General features: G+C 50.5%; 1 protein-coding gene across 9 annotated transcripts in view; it reads left to right on the top strand.

The window, feature by feature from the left end:
* LOC136624332 (oocyte zinc finger protein XlCOF6-like) overlaps positions 1 to 12,245 on the top strand; it is a 459,204-nt gene that overhangs the window by 264,153 nt on the left and 182,806 nt on the right. For 2 of the 9 annotated variants that reach the window (XM_066598262.1, XM_066598264.1), the window contains exon 1: positions 11,050 to 11,496. The exons of 5 other annotated variants lie outside the window; for them this stretch is intronic. In XM_066598262.1, coding sequence (XP_066454359.1) covers positions 11,470 to 11,496 — 27 coding nt within the window. In that variant the 5' untranslated portion in view covers positions 11,050 to 11,469. Of the gene's footprint in view, positions 1 to 169; positions 350 to 438; positions 563 to 644; positions 710 to 11,049; positions 11,497 to 12,245 lie in introns of those variants that run through there. 2 more of the 9 variants (XM_066598263.1, XM_066598258.1) reach the window with 2 other exon arrangements.

The following is a 12,245-nucleotide window of genomic DNA, read 5'->3' as shown; positions in this document are numbered from 1 at the left end:
GCATTAGATTTAATACAGAAGGCTTGTTTTATGTAATTTCTCTGCATTGCTCAGTTCTTTTTATCATGAAATCAGACAACCCCCCTAATACCAGATGATATGACGGGAGAGATGAAGGACTCTGGGAATGTCTGCAGGGATATTTATGGATGTATCTCCCCATAAACAGGATTACACGGTAGTGAAGAAGACTTCTAGTGATGGCTGTCAGGCCCCGGTGTCTGATGGATGGGGAAGACCCCTGAGCCCAATCACAGGGCCTCCACCTCACCCCCTGATACTGGAGGAGATCAATGAGCAGAAGATCCTAGAACTTACCAACAAGATGATTGAGCTGCTGACTGGAGAGGTGACGCTGCTGGGAATGCTGGGACATTATACAGTAACGCTATGGCGGTATAATGTGTCTGGGTGATGACGGTATCATTGTGTTGTCAGGTTCCTATAAGGTGTCAGGACATCACTGTCTATTTCTCCATGGAGGAGTGGGAGTATTTAGAAGGACACAAGGATCTGTACAAGGACGTCATGATGGAGGACCACCAGCGCCCCCCATCACCAGGTAATAGACAGGACTAAATCCACACACCCTTTATTATTTGTATACAGAGAATGAATTCAGTGGTTGTCTGTGTTTTCTGCAGGTAGATCCAGTAAGAGAACAGCAGCGGACAGATGTCCCCGGCCTCTTCTTCCACAGGATGATCAGGTAGGACATAAAGTTCCTGTCTTCAGTACTGCGGCCAATAATGTCTAGTTTTATCCAATATTATTATAATATTTATGATTGTTTAACCCCTTCTGACATGGCCTATTTTGGGCTTAAGGACGCAACGATTTTTGGCGGATTTTCTTCTCCATTTTTCAAAAGCCATAACTTTTTTATTTTCCCGTCGTTGCGGCCGTATAAGGGCTTGTTTTTATTGCTACCATTTTTGGGTACATAGACTATATTGTAAAACTTTTATTTTTTTATGATAGCAGGGAGAGAAAACGCATCAATTCTGCCAAGGATTATTATTTATTTTTTTTACAGCGTTAATCATGCAGCATAAATGACGCAATCCATTTTTTCTGAGGGTCGGTACAGTTAGAACGATACCAAAATTCTTACATTTTTTTTTAGGTTTTTCAACTTTTCTGCAATATAAACCCTTTTTTTGGAGAAATTTCTTTTTTTCTAAATCGCTGCATTCAAAGTTCTGTAACTTTTTTTTTTTTTTTTTTCATGTACGGAGCTCTGTGAGGGCTTATTTTTTGCGAGACAAGCTGTAGTTTTTATTGGTACCATTTTGGGTTACATACGGCTTTTTTGATCACTTTTATTGCGTTTTTAGGGAGGGAAAATGCTAAAAATTTTGCCTCAGTTTTTTAGCGTCTTTTTTTAACGTTTTTTCCAAGCACAGTCAAACGCATGTACAGCATATTGTACGCGTTGTTACGGATGCGACAACACAATACCAAAAATGTGGGGTTTTAATTTTTTTTAACCTTTTTTATGCTAATATTTTTTTTTTTTTTTTTTTCTTTTTTATTCATCTTTTATCTTTTTTTTTACACAATGTGAGTCCCTCTGAGGGACTTGCAGCACAGCACAGGCTATGGCACTACAGGACACCAGTGTCTGGCATCCTGTTACCATGGCAATAGGCCAGGCTGTCTGCGATTTTATGTGAACTCCTCCCATGCAGCGATCTACATAGATCACGGCATGGAAGGGGTTCACAGCAGGGAGCGCATCTCCGATGCACCCCCGCTGTTGCAGTGGGAGGCCGGCTGTGACTGACAGCCAGCTCCCACTGCGGGATAGCGCAAGATTATAAGTGATCTCGCGCTATCCCCAGGACGTAAGTTTACTCCCTGTTGTGGGAAGTACCCCGCTGCCAGGACGTAAACTTACGCCCTGGAGCTGGAAGGGGTTAAAGGGAATGCTTAATCAGATAATGACCTCTTGTATAAATCAAGTTTTTATGTTAAAGGGCCGTGGCAAGGGCTGTGGCAAAAACAAATTTTTTCATCTCTGCCCTCATCTGATTGCCTGTCACACTCTGGAGGTCTCCTCTGTATATTGCAGCCACTTCCATGCAGTGCAGCCTCCTGTCGGATACTCATCAGGCATCAGCTTGATGGTGACATTTTTACTTTCACATAAATCCCATGATTCATCATCAAAGCATTAGCTAGAGCCTGTACCATTTCTGCCTGCTTGGTAGGCAGTTCAATTTATCTTTACTTTCTATATTCTTATGAATAAGCTAAAGCCTATAAATATACAGTCAGCAGGATGAGCTGTGATCTCCTCTACTATAACTGTGAGACAGGAGCTGTGTGATTATCAGCAGTAACTGTTATAGGAGTGTCTGTGTTCCCGCCAGGCAGTTTCTGTAGTAGGCTCCATGTAATAGCATCATACAGACTGGGAAACTGATTAAACACTGAACACATAAACCTAAGTAAATATGAGCTGATCAGAATTGAGATCACATAACCATCTGAGGAGAAAGAAGCCAGGAGCTTCAGATCGAAAGGAACAACTAACAAAGATAACACCAGCCAACTTATATATATACTGGGGTGATAGCTCCATAATGAATACTTTTTTTTTTGGTCCTTCAAATTAATTTTTTTAGCTTGTTTGGTGAGTTTCTTCCCATTTTCAAAGTCACGATCTATATTTAGAAAAAATCCCAATATCCTGCAGTTCTCACACTGACCACTAAGTCTAATAATAGTCTGACATTTTTTGTTCTGCAGAGGCTCCACCACAGTAGGTGATAATTACAGCTTATCTCCTCCACTTCCCTGCACAGGTGACAAGTGCACGAGTGGGTGACATCGCTGCTAATCGTTCGCACTCGTGCAGACCAGTTAGACAGGCAGATCCCCGCTGAGTATCTCTCACTTCTTGCATTGAATGTGAAGCGCTGAGCGGGGAGCGTTTAGACGCAATAAGAGGTGAGCGAACCAGCGCTGATTTTTATGCTGGTTGACAGTGAGTGATAAATGAATAGTGTCACGCTCCGGCACTTGCAGGGTGTAGGATGATGATAATTGGGGTATATAAAATAAAATACTGTCACAGCGGCGATCACCACAGCTCTTCTGGTAGTAACATCTGCAGCGGAGACCAACACATTGTATGGGGTTGTAGATAATGTAATCTGTCGTGACGCCAGTGCTATATAGCACAATAGTTAGGTGAGAAGTCAGTGATACACCGAGGCCAGGGGGTATGAAAATATTAAAATAAACCTTTAACCCTTTCCAATCCACTGTCTGACGTCTGAAGACATTCTGATTGAAAGCTGTACAACTCCGATGTCGGAAGGCGTCCGACAGGGTTGTATTACTGTATATTACTGGCCGCTCTGTTGTCGGGGGCCTCTCCAGCATGTCCCATTCCACAGTACTGGCTCTTACCAGCAGATGGCGCCATTGTATAATGGCAGAAAGAGCCCCCTAGGAAAGCCTGAATCCAAAATTGGATTGCAAAGGGTTAATATAATTTCATCACAGCAAGTAAAATGGCATTTGTCTCAGTATAGGGTGAAACTAGGCAGCATTTCTCCACAGACATTAGATTGGCAGATCAAATAATTTGCATGGAGGATGGCCGAGGATGTTTGGGAGAGATGAGGTGGCAATATCACCATTTGTATCACCATCTTCTGGGATGTCACTAGGCCCTTGTCATTTCCGGGACGTCGCTCGGCCCCCCCCCCTCTTGTGGGACGTCGCTCGGCCCCCCCCCCCTCTTGTGGGATGTCGCTCGCCCCCCCCCCCCCTCTTGTGGGACGTCGCTCGCCCCCCTCCTCTTGTGGGACGTCGCTCGCCCCCCCCCCTCTTGTGGGACGTCGCTCGCCCCCCCCCCCCTCTTGTGGGACGTCGCTCGCCCCCCCCCCCCTCTTGTGGGACGTCGCTCGCCCCCCCCCCCTCTTGTGGGACGTCGCTCGCCCCCCCCCCCTCTTGTGGGACGTCGCTCGCCCCCCCCCCCCTCTTGTGGGACGTCGCTCGCCCCCCCCCCCCTCTTGTGGGACGTCGCTCGCCCCCCCCCCCCTCTTGTGGGACGTCGCTCGCCCCCCCCCCCCCTCTTGTGGGACGTCGCTCGCCCCCCCCCCCTCTTGTGGGACGTCGCTCGCCCCCCCCCCCTCTTGTGGGACGTCGCTCGCCCCCCCCCCTCTTGTGGGACGTCGCTCGCCCCCCCCCTCTTGTGGGACGTCGCTCGCCCCCCCCCCCTCTTGTGGGACGTCGCTCGCCCCCCCCCCTCTTGTGGGACGTCGCTCGCCCCCCCCCTCTTGTGGGACGTCGCTCGCCCCCCCCCCCCTCTTGTGGGACGTCGCTCGCCCCCCCCCTCTTGTGGGACGTCGCTCGCCCCCCCCCCCTCTTGTGGGACGTCGCTCGCCCCCCCCCCCCCTCTTGTGGGATGTCGCTCGCCCCCCCCCCCCTCTTGTGGGATGTCGCTCCCCCCCCCCCCCTCTTGTGGGACGTCGCTTGGCCCCCCCCCCCATCTCATGTGGGACGTCGCTCGGCCCCCCCGTCTCTTGTGGGACGTCGCTCGGCCCCCCCCCCGTCTCTTGTGGGACGTCGCTCGGCCCCCCCCCCCCCGTCTCTTGTGGGACGTCGCTCGGCCCCCCCCCCCCGTCTCTTGTGGGACGTCGCTCGGCCCCCCCCCCCGTCTCTTGTGGGACGTCGCTCGGCCCCCCCCCCCCGTCTCTTGTGGGACGTCGCTCGGCCCCCCCCCCCCGTCTCTTGTGGGACGTCGCTCGGCCCCCCCCCCCCCGTCTCTTGTGGGACGTCGCTCGGCCCCCCCCCCCCCCCGTCTCTTGTGGGACGTCGCTCGGCCCCCCCCCCCCCGTCTCTTGTGGGACGTCGCTCGGCCCCCCCGTCTCTTGTGGGACGTCGCTCGGCCCCCCCGTCTCTTGTGGGACGTCGCTCGGCCCCCCCGTCTCTTGTGGGACGTCGCTCGGCCCCCCCGTCTCTTGTGGGACGTCGCTCGGCCCCCCCGTCTCTTGTGGGACGTCGCTCGGCCCCCCCGTCTCTTGTGGGACGTCGCTCGGCCCCCCCGTCTCTTGTGGGACGTCGCTCGGCCCCCCTGTCTCTTGTGGGACGTCGCTCGGCCCCCCCGTCTCTTGTGGGACGTCGCTCGGCCCCCCCGTCTCTTGTGGGACGTCGCTCGGCCCCCCCGTCTCTTGTGGGACGTCGCTCGGCCCCCCCGTCTCTTGTGGGACGTCGCTCGGCCCCCCCCCGTCTGTTGTGGGACGTCGCTCGGCCCCCCCCCCGTCTCTTGTGGGACGTCGCTCGGCCCCCCCCCGTCTCTTGTGGGACGTCGCTCGGCCCCCCCCCCCCCTCTCTTGTGGGATGTCGCTCGGGCCCCACCCCCCCGTCTCTTGTGGGGCGTCGCTCGGGCCCCACCCCCCGTCTCTTGTGGGGCGTCGCTCGGCCCCACCCCCCCGTCTCTTGTGGGGCGTCGCTCGGCCCCCCCGTCTCTTGTGGGGCGTCGCTCGGCCCCCCCGTCTCTTGTGGGGCGTCGCTCGGCCCCCACGTCTCTTGTGGGACGGACCTGGCTATCAGGCACCTTTTACGCTTTACCTCCCATGTACAGAATCACCGTCAGGGACGACCGCCCTAAGAGGAGCTTTGGTCCTTCCCTCTCCACAGCTCTCACCCGCTCCGCGATCTGTCTCACGTTGTCTCCTCACTCTGCCACATCTCTGCCGCCTCCTTACTTCAGCGCTGTATGACGCCAACTCGCTGCTCTCCGCTCACCACTGACTCTCTGACTATCTAAATGAAACTTGACTGCTAACCAATCACAGCCTGCCTCTCAACTGTCATCCCACCATCAGATAGCCAATCATATCGTTAAACTCTCCAGACAGACTGGCCAATTGGAGCTCAAAACTGCCGGCAGCCAATGAGAAATAGCTGGTTGATGGGCAGATTAATTTGAGTTCTGTTGCAGGGCGGATTAACCTGGAGTTAACCATTGCATGCCTGGGTGAATTGCAAACCTACATAAAATAAGCGATAGCACTCTTGTAGGACCCTTCTGGGCAATTTCAATAGTAAGCTATGGCTTTGCATTTAGATGTAACAATTATCGCACATTTTCATTCATTTTAATGATTTATGCTCGATAATCATCAGCCATTAAAAGCCTCCCATAGAAGTCAATGGGTCATCTCCTGTCCATTATTTGAATGGCCCATGAGGTGCCTGTAAAGCATACAGTGTCTTGTGTTAGTATTCACTCTTCTTGGGGTTTTCCTGTTTTGTTGCGTTACAACCTGCAATTAAAATGGATTTTAATGTAGATTTTATGTAAAGGACCTAAGGGAATAGTCCAAATAAGGCCGCCTGCAATGAGCGGAAATTCCGCGGCGGGATTTCCGACGCTGAAAGCTGTCATAGGATTGCTTTAACAAACGCAATTCTATGCAGACGGCGAAATGTCGCGCGGCAAACAAATCACAGCATGTTCTATTTCTGTGCGGGGCTCGCAAGCCAGCACATAAACAGCCGGAGCCGCGGGCACTGGTGAGTACGCGCCGCTTTCTGCAGACGCTCTGGTCGGGCCCCGCGGCGAGAATCCTCACCGCCTGATCCGACCCGCCCTTCTGCAGGCGGCCTTACAGTGGAATGAAAAACAAAACCTTGTTTAAAAAATAAAAGCTGACAGGTTGTGATTGCATATATGTTCATCCCATTATTTAGTATTCACTGATTTTGTTATTAAAAACCCTAAATAACGTCTAGTCCAACAAATTTAATTTTAGACATCACATAATTAGTGTTTCCCCGAAAATAAGACTCTGTCTTATTTAAATTTTTGCCTCAAAAGAGGAGCTAGGTCTTATTTTTGGGGGATGTCTTATTATACTTACCTAGCAGCCTCGGTCCAGATCCCTTCTGCTGCTCTCCGGAGCTCTGACTTGCTGAGCCGCGGCATTGGTTGGCCAATTCATTAATCCCGCATCCACAAAGCAATGGCTGTGATTGGTTCTTCGACTGCTGCTTAGCCAATCAATGCAGCACTCAATGAACCAATCAGAGCCATCGCTTCCTGGAGGTGGGTTATATGAATTCTGTAACCAGGAAGTGATTTTTTTGTTGAGCGTCGAAGACTGCAGGATGCACGTCGAAGCTTCGGAGAGCAGCGGGAGGGACCTGGACGGAGTCTTCTAGGTGATGTATTCCTATTTTTTTAGGTAGTGCAGCTAGGGCTTATTTTCCTGGTATAGCTTATATTTCAAGCCTCTCCAAAAAAAAATCGTGGTAGGGCTTATTTTCGGAGTGGGTCTTATTTTGGGAGCGTTGAAGATTTACTTGTGTTCTACTAAATTGAACTGTAGATCAATGTGCCATTTGCTTTAAAGTAATATCTCTGCCATTGCTGCAAGACTGCCATTGTTTTCTTTGTTGTAATTACAAAACCGAGCTGCAGTAAAACTGCATACCTCCAGTTTACTAATCAAAGCTACCAAGACTCATGTCAGTTATTTCATCATTAATAGAGATGAGTGAGTATACTCACTAAAGGCAATTGCTCGAGCGAGCATTGCCTTTAGCGAGTATCTCCCCCGCTCGAGTGCCAGCGCGGGGGAGCGGTGAGTAGCGGCTGTCAGCAGGAGGGAGCGTCGGGGAGAGAGAGATTTCCCCTCCGTTTCGCCCCGCTCTCCCCCGCAGCTCCCTGCCCGCTGCCGGCACCCGACTCTTCCGTCTCGAGCGGGGGAGATACTCGCTAAAGGCAATGCTCGCTCGAGCAATTGCCTTTAGCGAGTATACTCGCTCACCTATAGTCATTAACTCTCGGAGTCCAAGATGAGTTACTGGCGTCACGTGACAAACCACCATTAGTATTTATAGACTGTAAAATCCTTTTTGCCACTGTGCGGCCGCCATTGCTGCGAGAGATTGCAGAGCCACCTGTGACATCCATCTTGCTGCCCCGTGGTCTCTCCCACGTTAACGCGCCCCACTCAGATGCTGCAGAGACAGTAGACAGTCGGTGGCATTCTCAGAAGTAAAGTGGCAGTCGTTCGGGGTTGTGAGATAGTGAGGAGACAAGAATGGTAAAGCAGACTTGTTTGGCATGGTGGAGAGCAAGGTTGTAGGTTCTGAGCATGAATTTGAAGTGGAAAAAGTCTGCTGACTTTTGTGACTTTCTCCACAGCTGTTTAGCAAACCTAGAGCACCGCCGTAGGAAGCGCATTTGAGGAGTGAGCTAGGGTTGCTGCAGTTTGCATTGGATGGCTTGGGTCATGGGGGGCTTGCTGCTTCACCTAGGGCAGTGATGGCGAACCTTTTAGAGACAGAGTCCACAAACTGCCACCCAAAACCCACTTATTTATAGCAAAGTGCTAACACGTCAGGGGACGGGGCTTATCATGATTTTTACCTCTGTCATTATGAAAACAACAGGGCCTTTTTAAAATAGACAGAAAGAAACTCCCTGTGGTTTATTCCCTAGCTGGAGCATTGGAGTGCCTTTGGTGGAGATTTTAACTGGAAATCAGTTGCGTACCCACAGCTGATTTCATACTATGCGGCACTCCCCCTCACTGCTTCCGTAGGCTTCCCGCTATCAGCGCTCCCCGACTTATGGTTCCAAGTGGCCTGTAGTGGGTTCACCTGACCAGCAGCGCCACACCTCACCAGGCCACTGGGAGCCGGAAGTCAGGGAGCACTGACATCAAGAAGTCTTCGGAGGAGATAAGGGGAGCGCCCCATAGTATGAAATCAGCTGTGGATACACAACTGATTTCTTGGCAAAATCCATAGCAATAGTGCAGATTTTGACTGTATTTTTGCTACGGACATTCTGCAGGGTTTCCACCATGTGTAAATATACCCTGAGTCAGCTTGAGGTATGCGGTCACATGCAGAATGGCCTCAGTAGTAATAATATGCCCCACAGTGGCCTCAGTAGTAATAATATGCCCCACAGTGGCCTCAGTGGTAATAATATGCCCCATAGTGGCCTCAGTAGTAATAATATGCCCCACAGTGGCCTCAGTAGTAATAATGTCCCCCACAGTGGCCTCAGTGGTAATAATGTCCCCCACAGTGGCCTCAGTGGTAATAATGTCTCCCACAGTGGCCTCAGTGGTAATAATGTCCCCCACAGTGGCCTCAGTGGTAATATTGTCCCCCACAGTGGCCTCAGTGGTAATATTGTCCCCCACAGTGGCCTCAGTGGTAATAATGTCCCCCACAGTGGCCTCAGTGGTAATAATGTCCCCCACAGTGGCAATAATGTCCCCCACAGTGGCCTCAGTGGTAATAATGTCCCCCACAGTGGCCTCAGTGGTAATAATGTCCCCCACAGTGGCCTCAGTGGTAATAATGTCCCCCACAGTGGCCTCAGTGGTAATAATGTCCCCCACAGTGGCCTCAGTGGTAATAATGTCCCCCACAGTGGCCTCAGTGGTAATAATGTCCCCCACAGTGGCCTCAGTGGTAATAATGTCCCCCACAGTGGCCTCAGTGGTAATAATGTCCCCCACAGGTGCCTCAGTAGTAGTAATGTCCCCCACAGTGGCTTCAGTAGTAATAATGTCCCCCACAGGGGCCTCAGTAGTAATAATGTCCCCCACAGGGGCCTCAGTAGTAATAATGTCCCCCACAGGGGCCTCAGTAGTAATAATGTCCCCCACAGGGGCCTCAGTAGTAATAATGTCCCCCACAGGGGCCTCAGTAGTAATGTCCCCTACAGTGGCCTCAGTAGCAATAGTGTTCCCCATAGTGGCCTCAGTAACAATAGTGTCCCCCACTGTAGTCTCTGTAGAAATAGTGACCCCCAAAGTGGCCTCAGTAATAAAAAAAACCCTAATTAGCAATATTAACCCCACAGTAGCCACAATAATAATAAATAACCCCCTCAGTAGTAATATTAATTCCTACAATAGCTCCAGTAGTAATATTAACCTCCCTCTGCAGCCTCAGTAATAATAGTAACCCCTTCAGTAGCCCCAGTAATAATATTAACCTCTTCAGTAGCCTCAGTGGTAACAGTCCCCCCATATACTTACCTCCTGCTTGTAATGTGTGAGCGCAGAACCATTTGGTCCCTTGCCCTCTCCTGCGGAACTAAGGAGAAGAAGACTCAGGGGAGGAGGATCTTGGCTGCACACTGATGTCAGAGTGTGCACCAGGATGTGTGATTACCAGCACAGAGCTGGGGCACCCCAGACGGTAATCACTATCGTAGTGAGCGGACGACGGCGGCAATAATATTAATCCCACAGTAGCCCCAGAAGTAATATTAACTCCCTCAGTAGCCCTAATAATAATAACCCCACAGTAGTCCCAGTAATAATAGTAACCCCCTCAGTAGCCCCAGTAATAATAGTAACCCCCTCAACAGCCCCAGTCATAATATTAACCCTTTGAGTAAACTCATTAATAATTTTATCCCCCTCAGTAGTAATATAAACCCCTTCAGTAGCCCGAGTAATAATAACCCCACAGCAGTCCCAGTAAAAATAGAAACACCCTCAGCAGCCCCAGTAATAATATTAAATCTTTCAATAGCCCCAGTAATATTATTAGCCCCCCGAGTAGTAATATTATTCCCCACAATAGCCCCAGTAGTAATATTAACCCCTCTCATCAGCCCCAGTAATAATAGTAACCCCTTCAGTAGCCCCAGTAATTATATTAACCTCTTCAGTAGCCCCAGTAGTAACAGTCCCCCCCAACCCATATACTTACCTCCTGCTAGTAGTCAGTGTGTGAGCTTAGAACAATTTCTCCCTTGCCCTTTCCTGCAGAACTAAGGAGCAAAGGACTCAGGGGAAGAGGATCTTGGCTGCACACTGATGTCAGGGTGTGCGCCAGGATCAGCAGCGCCGCTGCGTGATTACCAACGGGGAGCTGAGTCACCCCAGCCAGTAATCACTATCGTGGTGAGCTGCTGACGGCGGCATGTGCCAGCAGGGAGGGCTCTGTATGCCGTTTCTTGCACACGTGCCATAGGTTCGCCACTACTGACCTAGGGCATATTTGAGGGTGGTGTTGTAATGTGTGGCAGTCAGGTTGGGGCAGGAGAGGAGGGAGATAAGGGACAGAGAATACTGTAGGGACTCAGTAAGGTTTTGGATGTGAACGGCCTGAAGGTTTCTGTACGTATGTATGGTAGGTGGGTCTGGAGAGATGCTAGGGAGCTTGATAGAGGAAGAGAGGGGAGTTAGTGAAGTGGGAGGCAGATCAGAGACGGAGGAAGACAAAATCAAGACTATTACCTTCTCTTGTGAGTGGGAGAGGCTGTGAGTTATGAGAGACCAAGGGAGGGGGTAAGCGATAGAAGCTGAGAGGCATGATGGGAAGATGGGGTCATTGGTGGAGATGGTAAAGTTGCCTAAGATAAGGGTTTTGATTTCGCAGGATAGAAAGTGGGGGAGCCAGGCGGCAAAGTGATCCATGAGCAGGCGTGAGGACCTTGTACGGCAGTAGATAACTGCCACTCGCATGGACAGCGGACGGAAAAGTCATAGGGTATGTACCTCAAACAACGAGAAGGTAAGTGAGGGTAACAGGGGGATGACCTGGAAGGTGCATAGCGGAGAAAGAAGAGCACTTACTCATCCACCTTGCCTGTTTTCCGGTCTTGGGGTATGGGAGAACTGCAGGCCATTGTAAGGCAATGCAGCTGGAGAGGTCGTGTCAGACTGCTGTATCCACGTTTCTGTGAGAGCGAGCAGATTTAGAAATTTAACCGTGAAGAAGTCATGAATGGTGGGGAGTTTGTTGCATGCTGTAGAAGCAGAAACCAAAATTGGCAACAGCATGCAAAATAAATTTACTATCAGAGGTATACATACCTATAATCTAACCACATTAAATAATGCAAGGTTCTTAGTATATAATTTGATCAAATCACATTGGCCCATCTACCAACGTCCAGGTGACCAAGCTCTCAGATGGGTCCTAACATTAATACCAGGTGGTAAATCTTGACCTGGGGAAGCTGAGTTCCTACCTCTCAACATGCTCCTCTCTTGGGACTAAGCCTGCAAATAAAACCAGGGAGGGTAGGATACCATATAGATGTTCCAATAGGAGGGACAGGAGGTAAATGGGCGGCAGGTGTGCACGACCCAGTGAAGGCAGCCAAAACTTCACAATATTTGTACAGAAAGGGAAAAAGGGGGTCAGCACTAACCATTGGAAATATATCCCAATAGAAATGTATAGGTACACGTTAAACCATGGCTGCAACACACAGTAGAATGTTGTTGCATGCT

This window comes from Eleutherodactylus coqui, chromosome 4 (assembly GCF_035609145.1).
Source record: "Eleutherodactylus coqui strain aEleCoq1 chromosome 4, aEleCoq1.hap1, whole genome shotgun sequence".
Lineage (NCBI taxonomy): Eukaryota > Metazoa > Chordata > Amphibia > Anura > Eleutherodactylidae > Eleutherodactylus > Eleutherodactylus coqui.
The sequence above is the reverse complement of the archived record's forward strand: the minus strand, read 5'-3'. Positions and strand labels throughout refer to the sequence as shown.